At 39.5% G+C, this 17,514-nt stretch overlaps 1 protein-coding gene across 1 annotated transcript in view; it reads right to left on the bottom strand.

Moving 5' to 3' along the window:
• Positions 1–980: 980 nt before the first annotated feature.
• Positions 981–17,514, bottom strand: part of CWH43 (cell wall biogenesis 43 C-terminal homolog) — a 59,883-nt gene continuing 43,349 nt past the window's right edge. Inside the window, exons 14-16 of the mRNA XM_039468596.2 lie at positions 15,598–15,659; positions 9,558–9,713; positions 981–1,301 (exon numbers count right to left, since the gene is read on the bottom strand). Coding sequence (XP_039324530.2) covers positions 1,223–1,301; positions 9,558–9,713; positions 15,598–15,659 — 297 coding nt within the window. The 3' untranslated portion in view covers positions 981–1,222. The remainder of the gene's footprint in view (positions 1,302–9,557; positions 9,714–15,597; positions 15,660–17,514) is intronic.

Raw genomic sequence — 17,514 nt, 5'->3', positions numbered from 1 at the left:
CCTTTATAAATTACCCAGTCTCAGGCAGTTCTTTATAGCAGTGTGAGAACAGACTAATACGATACACTTTTGTTAAATAGATCTAAAGAATTTCCATAGATTGTGACATAAAACTTTTGGAAACTTTCTTTCTGACAACTTTTATCCCTGCCCCAAAAGATAAAGCAGCATTCAGTGTCCTTTCCAGTTCTAAGACCTCCTGTGCGTCCATCATCAGCATTCAAATCACTATCTTCTGTGCAGATGGTGCAGTTGGGTTGAGTTCTCCCCACTGCCTACCTACTTGGTCCTTAGGAAGGAAAATCACTTCACGGGACCCCTCTGTGTGCTAAGGTTTGCTTGCTGAGAGCCTGGTGGCCTGACTGATTGGAGGCATCAACACAGTGTGTCATATACAGCCATGAAGTGATGTAAGCATGAGGAAAAAGATAACCTCTCAGTTCAGGGAAGGATAGTGATGGCCTGCTGCTGATGGTAGATCCATAACAGTAACATGCAGATTATTCTTCTAGTAATTAGACTTAATTCATAAACATTTTCCCCCAATTTGTTCCAAGAAGGATTTATAATTGTTTGATTTTTACAAGTAGTCCTTCCAGCTCATCAATAAATCAATGTCCAGATGGGTGCAGTGGTTCATGTTTGTAATCCCAGCAGTTTGGGAGGCTGAAGTGGGAGGATTGCTTGAGCCCAGAAGTTTGAAGCCAGTCTGGGCAATTTAGTGAGACCTCTTCTCTACAAAAAATTAAACAATTATCTAGGCTTGGTAGCTAGCACCTACAGTCCCAGATACTCCGGAGGCTGAGGTGGGAGGATCACCTGACCCCCAAGAGATCAAGGCTGCAGTGAGCAGTAACCGCACCACTACACTTTAGCCTGGGCAACTGAGAGACACATTGTCTCAAAAAAGAAAAAAAAAGTCCTATTCTTAAGCCTTAAAAAGATAGACATTTTTAATTATTTTAACTCCATGATGAAACTTCCTTATACTACTCCACATTCTATTTATCAAAATTTAGGGAAACAATTTGGAGAAATATTTTTATTAAGCAACATAGTTTATAAATTGAGGTAATTTCCCACTGCATAGATACCATGTTGTTTTTTTTTTTTTAAGTTGAGGTTCTTCATATGTATTTTCCCACTTTCATTAATCTCTTCTTTTTATCTTACATGCTTTTCTTTCTTAGATTTGCCCAGCCAATAACTTATTTTAAATGTTTCACAGAAAGTATTTGGGAGTATTCATATGAAAATGATGGTTGTTTTCATAATTGTGTCCTTCTTTGTAGGATCCAAATCTAAAAAAAAAAAAAAAAAAAGTCATTGACATGTAAAAACCATTGAGAAAGGTATGTTCTTATGCAAAATTTCAACCATAAAATAAAATAGCAAATGAATAAATAAAAAGGATCCATGCATACAGGAAAGACAGACTAAAATTTTAACTCCCAAAGGCCTCTTCCCATGGTTATGGATAATTCCAAAAATACAACTGTTTAAGAATTATTGGCTAAAATTGCTGAAAAATAAGCCTAGATTCTCTCTCTCATCTTGCATTTGAATAATATTCATTTGATAGGCAAAGGAGTCATGAAACCCAAAATGTTATTTGTGTTACATTTATACATATAAAAATCTATCTTGGCAGAACGTCCGTCTAAATCCTCTGCATGTGTTAATGTGCTGATTTGCTCTTCACTTTGTACATGAGTAACTAGTTAATTGTACGGCTCTGGTGGATTCGCTCTTCACTTTGCACATGAGTAACTAGTTAATTATACAGCTCTGGTGGATTCGCTCTTCACTTTGCATGTGAGTAACTGGTTAATTATACAGCTCTGGTGGATTCACTCTTCACTTTGCACATGAATAACTAGTTAATTATACAGTTCTGGTGGATTTACTCTTCATTTTGCACATGAGTAACTAGTTAATTATACAGCTCTGGTGGATACCATAAGAGCACAAAAGGCACTAGAAAAAAAGCTAAGACTTGCATATATGAAGCTACTTCCTTCCTTTTCTTCATAAGCAACCACAATATATAACCTCTACAATGTAAGAGACAGGAAATCTGCTTCCTTTGTCATGTTAAAAGGACAATAATAATAAGGGATATGAAGTTTAGCATAACCTTTGATTCTGCTATTTCATGTCTAGAGATAGACCCCTAAGGAAGTGATCAAGGATATGCTCCAATAGATAACAAGTCCCTAGAAGACTTTTTATAGTAATAAAATAATAAATATGCAAAAATAACAAAATTGATTAGCTATATTTTGGGGCGTCCATACAATGAAATGTTATGCAATCATTAAAAAATATTTTTAAGAAGAATACTTTAGTATGGAATGAAGTTCATAATATATTCTTTGGATTAAAGAATCAGATTAACAAATAGAACAAAAACACAAATATACACACATATATACATACATATATACATACACGTGTCATAAATTTATGAAGGTGGGATAATTGTGTGATGTATAGATATATACAAGAGTGATGTCAGCAAGATGGCAAAATAGGACTTTCCAGTGCTTGTCCCTGTAGAAACATCCATTTGAACAACTATCCATATACAAAAATATATTCACAAGAGCTAAAGATTTCAGATGAGAGAATATATTCACTTGAATGTATTAGAGAAATAAAAAAGAGACTCGTTGAAAAGGGTAGGAAGGACAATGTCACATTACTTCTATTACTCCTCCCCTGAGATTAGGAAGCACAGTAAGTAAAGAGATAGGTACTCTCTGCACTGGGTAAAAGGAGTGAAGTAAGCACTTAACTTTGCCACAGACCCCAGCACCAGGCCTAGGCCAGTGAACATCGGCATCAGGCTGGCACCAAGCTGGTACCCACAGACCAAGCTTCCAGGCCCACCCAAACACTAGGCCAGCCCCAACAGCCCCAGGCCCTTCAGCCCCAGCAAATTCAGGCTCTGGGCCCACCCAAGGTTCCAGACTGGCACCAGTGCCAGGCCACCCCCAGAAGCTCCAGACTTCAGGCCAGAACACTTGGACCCAGCCTTTAGGCCTGCCCCAGCTCCAGGCCAGCCCTGTGGTCCCTGACTCCAGTGCCCATGGACCTGGCCTCCAGAGCAATACCCACAGACCCAGGCTCCAGGCCCACCCCACTGCTAGGCTGTTCCCTATGCAACCAGCTCCAGGCCACCCCTCATAACCTCAGGCACCAGGCCAGCATGGTCAGTTCCAGGCTCCAGACTGACCCCTGTGAACCCAGTCTCCAGGCCAGTTCCTGCAGCCCCAGGTAACAGAATCTAGGCCTGCACCAGCAACCCCAGAGTACAGGCCCACCATAAGAGACCCAGCACTAGGTTCTACATAGGAAGCCCAGGTTGCATGGGCCCAGGTTCCAGGTCTATCTTAATGGAAAGAGGCACCACGCCCATTTGAGCACCAGGGTGGCTCCTGCAGACTCAGGCTCAAGGTCTAACCCCACACATCTACCCCAGGAATCAGGTTGGTTCTCATTGCCCCAGACTTCAAGTCCAGTCCCTATTGACATAGGCTCCAGGTCCATCCCAATGGACCCCAGCACCAGGCTAGCCCCCACAGACCCAGGCACCAGGCCTATCCACTTGCTGACCCAGACACCAAGCAAGTCTGCCCAATAACTCTAGCATAAGTCCACCCACGAGCCCAGCTAGATAGTCCACTGAGAATCTTTGGACCAGCTGACTGGTAAAGGCTTTCCCTGCCAAAGCCCATCTGTAAAGACTAGAAGAGGTGCCCACTTTTTTAAATGTATGGATACCAGTGCATGGCCATAAGGATCACAAATAATCAAGGAAACATGATCCCACCAAAGGAACAAATAAAGCACAAGTAACTGACTCTAAAGAAATGTAGATGAAAAATTGCCTAATAAAAAATTCAAAATAATCATCTTAAAGAAGCTAAGTGAGCTACAAGAGAACACAGACGACTAAACAAAATTTAAAAAAAAAAAAAGTAGATAAACCAAATGAGAAGTTCAATAAAGAGATAGAAATCATAAAAAAGAATGAAACAAATTCTGGAGCTAAGGAACATAATAACTAAACTGAAAACTTCAATAAAAAGATTCAACAGCAGACTCAATCAAGCAGAAGAAAGAATCAGAGAGCTCAAAATCTGATCATTGAAATTACCCAATCAGAGTAATAGAAAGAAAAAAGAATGGAAAATTAATGCTCATCCTTCTCAAACTCTTTTGTAATTGAAGAGGAGGGAACACTTGCAAATTCAGTTTATGAGGCTATTATTAGCCTGATACCAAAGCCAGACCCAGACACTACAAGAAAATAAAAGTATAGGCCAATATTCCTAATGAACACATGTAAAAAATCTCAACAAAATACCAGCAAACTGAATTTAGTAGTACATTAAAAGAAGCATATGGGCCGGGCGCGGTGGCTCAAGCCTGTAATCCCAGCACTTTGGGAGGCCGAGGTGGGTGGATCACGAGGTCGAGAGATCGAGACCATCCTGGTCAACATGGTGAAACCCCGCCTCTACTAAAAATACAAAAAACTAGCTGGGCGTGGTGGCGCGTGCCTGTAATCCCAGCTACTTAGGAGGCTGAGGCAGGAGAATTGCCTGAACCCAGGAGGCGGAGGTTGCGGTGAGCCGAGATCGCGCCATTGCACTCCAGCCTGGGCAACAAGAGTGAAACTCCGTCTCAAAAAAAAAAAAAAAAGAAGCATATACACTGATCAAGGGGGATTTATCCTTGGGATGCAAGGATAGTTAAATATATGCAAGTCAACAAATATGATACAATGTATTAACAGAGTAAAAGACAAAAACCATATGATCATCTCAATGGATACAGAAAAAGCATCTGAAAAATTCAACTTGTTTTCATGATAAAAACTCTCAATGAATTAGGCATAGCAGGAATGAATCTCATCATAACAAAGGCCATATATGACAACCCACAGCTAACATTATAGTCAGTGATAAAAAGTTGAAAGCTTTTTCTCAGGGATCAGCATCAAGGCAAGGATGCCCACTGTCAGACCTTCTATTCAACATAGTATTGAAAGTCCTAGCTAGAGTAATTAAGTAAAAGAAATAAAATACATCTAAATTGAAAAGAAAAAATTAAATTGTCCCTATTTGCAGATAACATGATTTTATATATATATATACTTCCTAAAAACTCCACCCAAAACCTGTTAGAATTAATAAATTCAGTAAATTTGCAGGACACAAAATCAGCATACAAAAATCAGTAGCATTTCTATATACTACCAATGAACTATCCAAAAAAGAAATCAAGAAAACAATCCCATTTACAATAGCATCAAAAAATACTTAGGAATAAATTTTACCAAGGAGGTAAAAGACCTGTACACTGAAAACCATAAAATAATGATGAAAGAAATTGAAGACCATAAATTTATGGGAACATATCTGGTGTTCATGAATTGGAATAATTAATACTGTTAAAAAGTTCATACTACCCAAAGCAATCTGCAGATTCAATGTAATCCTTATCAAAATTCCAATGACATTTTTCACAGGAATAGAAAAATCAATCCTAAAATTTGTGTAAGACCACAAAACACCTCAAATAGCCTAAGCAATAATGAGCAAAAAGAACAAAGCTGGAGGCATCACACTACCAGATTCCAAAAATACACTACAAACTTGTAGTAATTAAAACAGTATGGTACTGGCATAAAAATAGACATACAGGCCAATGGAACCCCAAACATACAATGGCGAAAGGACAACCTTTTCAAAAAGTAATGGTTGGGGAACTGGGTATCCACATGCAGAAGAATGAAATCAGACTCTTAACCTCATGCCATATACAAAAATCAACTAAAATAGGTTAATGATTTATGGGCTTCAAACTGTGAAACTACTAGAAGAAAACATCAAGAAAAATCTTTGACATTGGTCGGAACAATGATTTTTTAAATATGATTCCTAAAGCACAGGAAACAACAGCAAAAATAGACAAATGGAATTCTATCAAACTAAAAAGCTTCTGTATAGCAAAGAAAACAATCAACAGAGTGAAGAAACAACCTATGGAATAAGAGAAAATATTTACAAACCAGTAAATATTTTATCTATGTGCACTTGGCTCTTGCAAAAATTTTTAAAAAAGAAAATAAATTTTTTTTTTTTTTTTTGAGACGGAGTTTCACTCTTGTTACCCAGGCTGGAGTGCAATGGCGCGATCTCGGCTCACCACAACCTCCGCCTCCTGGGTTCAGGCAATTCTCCTGCCTCAGCCTCCTGAGTAGCTGGGATTACAGGCACACACCACCATGCCCAGCTAATTTTTTGTATTTTTAGTAGAGACGGGGTTTCACCATGTTGACCAGGATGGTCTCCATCTCTTGACCTTGTGATCCACCTGCCTCGGCCTCCCAAAGTGCTGGGATTACAGGCCTGAGCCACTGTGCCCGGCCAAGAAAACAAATTTTTTTTAAAAAATACATAGGTTAAGTATTCTTTATCCAAAATCCTTAGGACCAGAAGTATTTCAGATTTTGGATTCATTTTTTGAAATATTTGCATTATACTTACTGTTTGAGCATCCCAAGCCCAAAAATACAAAATCTGAAATGCCCCCAAGCATTTCCTTTGAGCACTGTATCAGTGCTCAAAAAGTTTTGAATTTTGGAGCATTTTGGATTTTGAATTTTTTTACTTGAGACGTTCATCTTATATCTAATAAATGGCTAACACCCAAAATATATAAGAAACTCAAAAAGTTTAATAGCAAGAAAACAAATAAACTGATGTTTTTTAATGAGTAAAGGACCTGAATAAACATTTCTCAAAAGAAGACATCCAAATGGCCAGCTAGTATGTGAAGAAACGCTCATCACTAATCAGGGAACTGCTAATTGAAAGCACAATGAGGTATCACCTCACACCTGTTAAAATGGCTAGTACCAAAAAGGCAAAAGACAACAAATGTTGGCATGAGATGTACAGCAAAAGAAACCCTTGTTCATTGTTGTGGGAATGTAAATTATTATAGCCATTATGAAAAACATTATGAAAGTTCCTTTAAAAATAAAAATAGAACTAGCACATGATCCAGCAATCCCACTTCTTGGTATATATCCAAAGGAAAGAAATTAATGTTGAAGAAATATCTGTACTCCCACATTCATTGCAGCATTTTTCACAATAGCCAAGAAATATAATTAACCCAGGTGTCCACTGACAGATGAATGGATAAAGAAAACGCAGCCATATATATATATATATATATATATACATACATATGTATGGAATAGTATTCAGCCTGAGAAGAGGAAATCTTGTTATTTGCAGCAACATGGATGTACCTAGAGAACATCATGCTAAGCGAAATAATCCAAGCACAGAAAGACAAATACTTCATAATATCATTTATAAGTGGAATCTGAAAAAATTAAATTTGTGGAAGCAAAGGGTAGCATGGTGGTTGCCAGGGGCTGGGGGGGATGACAGTTGAGAAGATGCTGGTGAAAGGACATGGTTTCAATTAGGATGAAAAATTTTAGGAGATCTATTGTAAAGCATTGTGACTGTAGTTAATAATAATGTATTGTATATTTGAAAATAGCTAAGAGAGTAGGTCTTAAATATTCTCATCCCAATTTTAAAATGAAGGCCTGCCTTCTACTTATGCCTTTGTTAATTTCATAATTAAACTGAGTGGGAAAGCAGGTCTAGTTCCCTTCACAGTTGGTTTGGATCAATCTGCAGTTGTGGTTAGCCAAAAATATTTTGTTTGGATTTCTCTGCACTCCTGCAATATGAAGAATAATGACACAAGAAAATCTTTTTCTTTCCTGATTTTCTAGCTTCCATTTTAAAAACCAGCTTAATCAGCAAAAGGAGGGAATCTTTCTATTTTACTTCTACTGTTACTACTGCAAATACTAATGTTTTTACTGCAGCTACTGTGAAACAATGAGCATCCACTATGCACTATTCTAAGAACTTCATGTGTCATTCATACCTCAAATAACCTTAGGAGGTAGGCACTACTATTTTTCCCATTTTTAGATGAGGAACTTGAGGCTCAGAGAGGTTAAGCAACTGGCTGACAGTTACCCAGCTGTTCACTGGCAAGAGTGAGGATTTGAACCAGAGAGATGACCCCAGGACCCAGGCTCTTCCCAGTCACATTACGCTTACACAGGGCATGATCAATACAGGCATTGGAACAAATCGAGACTTGGTGATAACTCTCCTCACATTCATCACCTACACTTTGGTACAATTTTTTCTTGTTATAAGGAGGAACAAAGAAGAAAAAGAGAATGAAGAAATTTATTTTTCCCCCAACAAAATGAGAAATGTCTATGGCTATTAGCTGGTAAAATTGGTAGAAATGTCAAATAATAATAATATATATGATATGTTCTGTGTTTGGCTTTATGTGGAAGTTTCCTCTCATTATCCAGTCATGGGGGAGAAAAGAGCACATACTCCAACTCATATGTTTTGCTGCAAACAGATTTCCTTTTTAAAAACAAAACAAGCCCAGGCACAGTGGCTCACGCCTGTAATCCCAGCACTTTGGAGGCCAAGGCAGGTGGATCACCTGAGGTTAGGAGTTCAAGACCAGCCTGGCCAACATGGTGAAACCTTGTCTCTACTAAAAATACAAAAATTAGCCAAGCTTCATGGCGTGCGCCTGTAGTCCCAGCTACTCAGGAAGCTGAGACAGGAGAATTTCCTGAAGCGGGAAGTGGAGGTTGCAGTGAGCTGAGATTGCACCACTGCACTCCAGCCTAGGTGACAGAGCAAGACTCCATCTCAACAAAACAAAACAAAACAAAACAAAACAAAACAAAAAACCATTATATTTCACATGGTAATGAATTTTTCACATGCAATGTAAATGAATTATCCATGATCCATAGTCTCAATCCAAACTGTATGTTAGAATAACCTGGAAAAAAATTTTTAAATCCCAAAACCCAGGTACCACCCCAGGAGGTCCTGATGAATTAGTCTGGGCTGGGGCCCAGGCAGTGGTATTTTTTTAAAAGCTGTCCAGGTGAATCTAATGTGCAGCCAGAGCTGAGAATCCCAGCAACTCAACCATGCTAACAGGTTTTCTTTTCACTTATTAGTTTCATCACTGACTAGCCATGTGACCCCAGTGAGGTTACTTCATGTTCTTACCCTTGAGCTTCCTCATCTATTAAAAGCGGATAACAAGAGGACCAACCAATAAGAATTAACTGAGATAACACAAAGAGCACCTAGAACAGGGTCTGGGACGTAGGTGCATTCAAATACTTGCTATCATGGGGGTGGCAGTGATGACAATGGCGGTGATGAGGATGATGATGTGACCTTTTTTAACCTGAAGTTACAACAAATTTCTTGATTCCAGAAAGCAAGCACCATAATTTCAACCCAAATTGGATTTTATCACCTTTGCCACATGCTTCCTTACCTGGAATAAACCTCTAGGACAAAATATAATTTCTAGCTCATTTTTAGGTAATATGTAGGTTCCCTAGAGGGATGCCGTAGCCATAACCAGAACTACAACATAAAGGAACTCACCTGGGATTAAAATGAATTTTCTTGGGAACTTCTTTGTGGTCTATGACCACTTTCTGGTTGTCTCTATAATTAGTGGGATCATCAGGGATCCTAAATTTTGCCATCTGAATTTCTGAATCACTCAGTTCAGCATGGGAGATTCTTGCATAGCCCAACCTGTAGCAGAAACAGAAATGGTTTGTAAAGGTTTTATTATTTTATAGAAATCTAGTGAGATCCCAGTGATAGCACCTTCATTATTAAGCCAGCTTCCCACTTCTAACTCTACTCTGCATATCACAACTGGAATTAACTGAAATTGTTAATCTAAATATTGACAAAATATTACTTTTGTGATATAAATGAATAAGGAATATGTACATAGATTTAATTAAATCTTCTTAGCAACCTTACTTTACTTTTTTAATACTAATGAATATGCTATCTATAGAGATTGCCTCCCACACGATCATGTTTTGAGTTAATAACAGGAATTCTTCAGAATGACAGGGGTGTTTGCCTAAGTTCTTTCGTACCTTTAAAAATCCAAATGCCACATGCATATTTTCAGCCAACTTTCAGGTCTAAAATCAAAGATTTTATATATCTGAAAAAATTCCACATCCTGTTTTGGCTTAGAGCTTTCAATTGAAAGCACTTTATAGACATCATGCAAAGAGTTCTTATTGAGAAGCTCACGTGGAAAACGGGGATCCATGAACAACAACAAAGAATTCATTTTATTTTATTACATTGTGCTCTTCTAGAAGAAAAGAATTAGGTCAGCTTCAGTCATTCATTTATTCAATGAAGCATATATGTGTATATATGGAGTGCCTACCACATGCAGGCACCATTCTTGGTGTTGGGGAACAAGTTGTGAATAAAATTAAATCCTTGCCCTCATGGAGCTTTCATTCTAGTTGGGCAGGATGCATTAAACACATATATACGTTCACAATCAGTCAGGTGGTGATAGGTAAGTAAGTACTGGGGTGAATGCAGAGTAAGGAGGGCAGGCAGTGATGAGTAGCAGAGGTTGCTGTCTTATGGTGGATGGTCAGGGTCTACCTCTGCAATAAAGTGACACTAGAGCAAAAAAATCAATGAAGGGAGGGATCAAGCCATATAGATACTAGAGGAATGGTGTTTAAGGAAGGGGAACAGCAAATGCAAACATCCTGGGATGGAAATATGCTTGGTGTTTTGGGGGCCAACTCCACCATGACCAGAGTGAAGTGCATAAGAGGGAACATGGTAGGAGATGAGATTGGGGTGGGGTAGGCACGGTGATGCAAAGCCTTCCTCAACAGGCCACTGTGAGGACCTCAGTTTTTTTGTTTGTTTGTTTGTTTGTTTTTTGAGAGTGAGATGAGAATTCATCAGAAGGGTCTGAAGCAGATGTCTATGACAGCTACCAGGTAGAGAATCACCTTTGGGCAAAGGGTCAAAGCAGGGAGACAAGTCAGGAGGCCACTGCAATAACTTAGGGAAAAGATCATGGGGACTTGGACCTGAGTGGTAGGAGACATGCCTGTAAGTCCACACAAAATTGAAACAGAAACCAGAGCCAGGACTGGCAGAGGCAGCAAGTCTGCCCACCGGGAAAGGTAAGCAGAGCTGTGACTGAGCATCAGACGCATCTCTGAGCTGTCAGACAGCTTAATGCATTTGTCTGGGCTCAAGTCCTAAATCTGTGCACTTCTGCGTAATTCTAGGTCACGGTCTTTAGTAAATCTAGGTTACTTATTCCCAAATCTCTAAGATCAAAGTTCTAACCTGTTTCACAGACACTACCTTCAAAGATACTCCAAAAGCCTTGAAGCTAAGGAATCTGACAGTCCAAATCTTCCATTAAAACAGAGGCTCGGCCGGGCGCGGTGGCTCAAGCCTGTAATCCCAGCACTTTGGGGGGCCGAGGCGGGTGGATCACGAGGTCAAGAGATCGAGACCATCCTGGTCAACATGGTGAAACCCCGTCTCTACTAAAAATACAAAAAATTAGCTGGCATGGTGGCACGTGCCTGTAATCCCAGCTACTCAGGAGGCTGAGGCAAGAGAATTGCCTGAACCCAGGAGGTGGAGGTTGTGGTGAGCCGAGATCACGCCATTGCACTCCAGCCTGGGTAACAAGAGTGAAACTCCATCTCAAAAAAAAAAAAAAAACAACAAAAAAAAACAGAGGCTCTCCCATTGTTGTCCAATAAGTATTTATTAAACACCTACTACCCTACTGCCTATTACATGCAGGGCATTGAATCTGGTGACTGAGATGAAAGCTTACAAAATTAGTTTTGTGGACAGAAACTGAAAAACACTACTTCCTAACTTCGTTAATATGGGAATTTTTTTAAATTACCTTCCTATTTTGTGTTCTCCCAAAATTCATTTGTTGAAGCTCTAACCCCCAATGTGGCTATATTTGGAGATGGATCTTCTAAGGAAATAATTAAGGTTAAATGAGGTTATAAGGAGTTGGGGGGCTGACCCCACAGGAGTAGTGGCTTTATAAGAAGAGACACCAGAGATCTCACTTCTCTCTCTGCAGGCACCTGCCAAGGAAAGGCCATGTGGGCCCATGGCAAGAAGACACTTAGTTATCTGCAGCCCAAGGGGACTGTCCTCACCAGACACCAACCCTGCTGACACCTTAATCTTGGTCTTAGAATCTCCAGAACTGCAAGAAAATTAATGTATGTTGTTTAGACCACCCAGTCTACGGCATTTTGTTATGGCACAGAGTATTAAATTTATACATAAATAAATATATATATTATATAGTGTTTTATATATATTATGTATATATATATATAAACTCTGCCATCCCATCCTCCTAAGGAGAGGTAATAAAGGTTTCAGAGCCCATTGAGCTATTATGGGCACTGGTTACTGTAAATACCACTATTCCTTGGTGCCCAACATTTTTTACAACTTGAACTTATAGCTGTTTCAGCGAATAGGAAAGCTGTTTTCTAGAATTTATGATATCCTTATTAAAACAATCAGTTTAACAAATATTTAAACAGAAACAGTGTTTTCAATCTGAGATATAAAATATTTTACAAAACTCACCCTTCAGCACCTTCTCTTTTACCATAACACTTTGGAAACACCAAATTATAGTCAAGCTATCTGTCCTGCAGCCATCTGGGCATGTGATGGGCCTTTTAGGGTTTCTGAGTTAGTGGTGTAACCGGAACCATCTTAACATCTCAAGGGCCTCCTTGGCCCACCTCAGTAAGCATATGGCTCCATGGAGTTGTCCGAGAACCAGTCAAGGCCACTATCTTACTAAGGAATGTCCAAAGTTCTTACTAAGCATCCACAGAGCCTTACTGGATCTGTTCTCTTCCCTGTCTGCCCACACACTCTCCCCTTCCCTCCTCAGCCACCCCTCACCCCACTCTACCCCAACCCTTTCCAGCCCCGCTAGCCTTGCTTTTCCTCAAACACATGAAGCACTCCTGCATTGGGGCGTTTGTACCAGCTCATCCCTCTACCAGTAAGTATCTTCTCCCAGGTGGCCAAACGGCTCCCTCTTTCCAATCTTTGCTGAAATGTCATCTTCTCAGTAAGACCTGCTTAGCTCCCTCCGTGCTATCACACCACACCTCCATATTCTGGAAGTTCCTTCCCCTGTGCAGTTTTTCTCACCACTCTCATCATCTAAAATAGATCATCCTGCCATTATTTATCATGATTGTTGTCCATCCTCAATCCACCATCACAAGGATCCTTCTCTGTTTTGTTTACAGCTTTGTCTCTGGTGCCTGGCATCTATTTTGCCAGATCAATGCTTGTTGAATGGCAAATGGGGTCTAGAGCAAGAGAAACTAACAGTGTGCTTTCACTGTAACTCATAATGGAACACAGCATCGCTCCACTGGGAGAGGAGTCACCTCCATGATTCTATATCATCCCAGAAGACAAGAATTTTCTCTCATAAATGTAGTCCACAGATCTTAGAAGATAAGGTTACTTAAGGAGTGATTCATTAATGCTGGCCCCTAACTTCAGGCACACAATACAAGACGCCTTTGGGTGATGGACTGCTCTATATGAAGAAGAGACTAAGACTCAGAGAAGTCTGTCCTAAGAGCCCACACCAGGGCTCCCCACACTGTCCCCAGGATGACAGTTAGAGGCCTTAGGTCAAATACCTCCAGACAGAGTCTGTCCTAACAAAAGAGCCCTTGCAAGTTTTAGGGAAGGTCTCCAGCATGCTCCCTTCAGGGAACAAATTTGTGCATAGAGGAACCTGAGAACCAACCCACTGTCTACATTATCTACCCCCACCTGCCATGCTCACATCACTTCTCTCACTCTACTCCGGCCACATTGGCCTCTTTGCTCTTACCCCGAAACATCCAGCATCCTCCTCACAAACTTTCCCACTTTCTGCTCCCCTGCCTGAAGTGCTCTTCCTCAGGGTATACGCAGCTGGAGTCCCTCCTTCCACCTGAGGTACTGCCCAGAAGCCACTCCATCATACCCTACCCACTCTTTGTAACCTACCACAGCCACCCCCAGCACTCCCTGCCTTCTTACCTGGATTTATTCTTTTTCTTTCAACATGTGTATCTCCACCCGGCAAAGCCTATTCTTTCTTTCTTTTTTTTTTTTTTTTTTTGTTGAGACAGAGTCACCAGGCTGGAGTGCAGTGGTATGATCTCAGATCTCGGCTCACTGCAACCTTCGCCTCCAGGTTCAAGCAATTCTCCTGCTTCAGCCTCCTGAGTAGCTGAGACTACAAGCATGCACCACCACACCCAGCTAATTTTTGTATTTTTAGTAGAAACGGGGGTTTTACCATGTTGGCCAGGATGGTCTCAATCTCTTGACCTCGTGATCCACCCGCCTTGACCTCCCAAAGTGCTGGGATTACAAGCGTGAGCCACCGCACCAGGCCATAGCCTATCATTTCTTATCTGCTTATTTTATGCCTCCTTTCACTTCAATGTAAGGTCTATGACAGTCAAAGATTTTGGTTTTTTCCTATTATTTTCCCACTCCCTAGAAAACACCCAGTACCTAATAAGGATTTAGTAAATACTTGTTGAATAAATGAATTATTAGTCCCTTTTTCGGGGGTATTAAATTGTTCTCTGCTTTATCAATACAAATACTGCCTTCAAAACTGATTTATACAGTTACATATTTGAATTTTAAAATCTCAGCTGTATTATTTTGGGTCACATATATATGTATACAGTCATGTGTCACATAATGACAATAATATATTCTAAGAAATGTGTCATAAGGCAATTTCATCATTGTGTACTTACACAAGCCTGGGTGGTATAGCCTACTACACACCTAAGCTATGTAATATGGCGTGTTGCTCCTGTGTTACGAACTTGCACTGCATGTGACTGTACTGAATATTACAGACAACTGTAACACCATGGTAAGCATTTGTGTATCTAAACATCGAAAGGTACAGTAACTTATGGGACCACCATTGTAGATACGGTCTGTTGTTGACCGAAAATGTCATCAAGCAGCACAATATGTTCAAATACGTATTATCCAAGTATATCCCACACATACATATGCATGTATATGATATACTTGGGTAATATTTTTATGTGGAATGATATTTTTAAAATATAACTTACCTAGAGATCTCACTACAGTATAATAATGTCTCCAGCAAATGAGTTAACTTACCCAGGATTATTGATTAGAAGCTGGCAAGGCTGGAACTCAAGCCCAGGACTTTCTCATCCAATGGTTCATGATGTTTCCACTAAATTATACATTCAAAACTGGTGCCATTCCTCACATGTGTTGACAGCTACATACTCACCGTGCTTAATAGCCCACACAGTGTCCTCTGGTATAATTAAACTTAATTTGCTTAGCTATTTCTACCTTTATAAATCATGAGACTGTGCCTTAAAAAAGATGTTAAATTGTATAGTCACATCAATGTTTATAAAAAGACACAAAGTAATTGCTTCCATAAAGTTGTTTTTCCTTCTCAGATAGACCCAGAAGGTCACAGTAATAACAGATTTGAAAAAACAACAACAAAAAAAAATTAAACCCCTGTGCTCACCTGATCAGCCCTCGATACATGATGTATTCACACCATCTGTCATGATCAGTGCTGTCGATATCCTAATAAAGAACAGAGAGGAGAATGTTTAAAGCATAAAAAACAAAGCTCTATTCCGCATTGCCAATATTCCGCATTGCCAAAGAATGTGTGAGCTACATGATAAATATCCCTTTGTACATTCTGTTTTCTCTTCCTGGTTCTTACTGATCTTTTTCAGCCCAAATTATTTGCTCATTCTACATATATGTGTTGAGCACCTATTATGTGCCCATCTAGCTCCTGTACTACATGCTGGGCAAAGAGGAAGAAGGTCTGGAGAGTGACTTAAAAATCAGCCATTACAAAATAGCCCCTGGCTCCCAGCAGCTTTCCAACTCTCTCATCCCCAGCAGCACTGACCGCACCTTCATCAGTCATCCTCTGCAGTACTCTGCACACACTAGCTACACCATCGTGTCAGGTATCTGTTTTTATGTCTCCATCCTCCCACTCCTGCACAGAAGGACTCTTAATCACTTTTGGTCGCCTAGCACTCAGCATGAAGCCTGGCGTTGAGCAGGTGCTCAATCTGTGTTTGTTAAATTGAATCATGGAAATAAGAACATTTTGAGAGCAATCATGAGTCTTTTTGATGTCGAGAGCTTGGGACCAGGGTTATTTTTCATCAAAGCAAGCCAACAGAAACATATTCTTTTCTATCATGTGTTGAGAAAACTATAAATATGAAGCTGTTATTCTGAAGAAAGAAATCTTCATTTTCTTCTTTTTAAATATCTTATAAATTAAAAATGTACATGACTTATCATTTAATTTTACTATGAACATTTAATTAAAAACAGATTTTTAATCACTAAAAAAATACATCACAATTTATTATATAATTCTTTATTTTTTTCTTAAGCATAGTGGTAGACACATGGAGGTGTATTAACTAACCTTTATTGCTGTTTATGGTACACACATGCATATACCCTTTGTATATATACAAAATTCAAATACATTTTTAAGATTAAATTTAAAATGTTAATGATGAAGGAAATAAAGAAGCACTGTTCTGATTTGTCTTAGGAAAATATAAAACTTTAGCTGTGGCACTGGGAATAATAAACTATAAATCTATTTAACTATCATTTTATTTATTAGATTTTTTAAAAGATGCTGTAAAGTTTTAAGACTGCAGAATTTAAATACTCATTTCTTAAAGAGAAAAATCTGTTCATCCAAGCATGAATGATGAAAACTCTTCTCCAAATTAATAAACTTCCTTCTAGAGAAAGCAATATCAGAATCCACTGCCAATCTTGACACAGCTTTTGACCATGACAGTGGAAACCAAGAGAGGATTAAATGAAAATCAAATCAAATTTTTCTCCCTCAACGCCATGTATATTTCACATACACACACACACGCGCACACACACACGCACATTCAAGCCCACAATGTAAGTATGCCCTTAGTAGGATGCAATTTCTCCTTAGACTTGCCAAATTTTATCTTGTCTAGTATTCCTTCGAGCTTTGTAGACCGTGTACTCACACATTTCTCTTGTTTGATTTTCTGCACACAGCCAGACACACATAATATACGCTACGTAAGTGTGAGGGCTTTGCAGATGCTATCTTATATTTCACCCTCAAACAACTCTGTGATCCCACAGATATTGCTCTCACCACTTGGCAGATGTGGAACTTGAGGACCAGAAAGGCTAAGTAACTTGCCCCAAGGTCACACAGCTGGTAAATGTAGCTGGTAAATAATGAGAGACCATGTGACAAGAGAGACATTCAGCGCCAGAGCCCAGATGCATGTGTGAGGCTATCTTAGACCCTCCTGCCACAGGTACGCCATCAGCTGACTGAGCAGGAGAACTCAGGCAAGAATGGAAAACCACCCAGTCAACCCGTGGACTCATG

Source organism: Saimiri boliviensis, chromosome 3 (genome assembly GCF_048565385.1).
Source record: "Saimiri boliviensis isolate mSaiBol1 chromosome 3, mSaiBol1.pri, whole genome shotgun sequence".
Taxonomy (NCBI): Eukaryota; Metazoa; Chordata; class Mammalia; order Primates; family Cebidae; genus Saimiri; species Saimiri boliviensis.
This window is presented reverse-complemented; position numbering and strand designations above follow the sequence as displayed.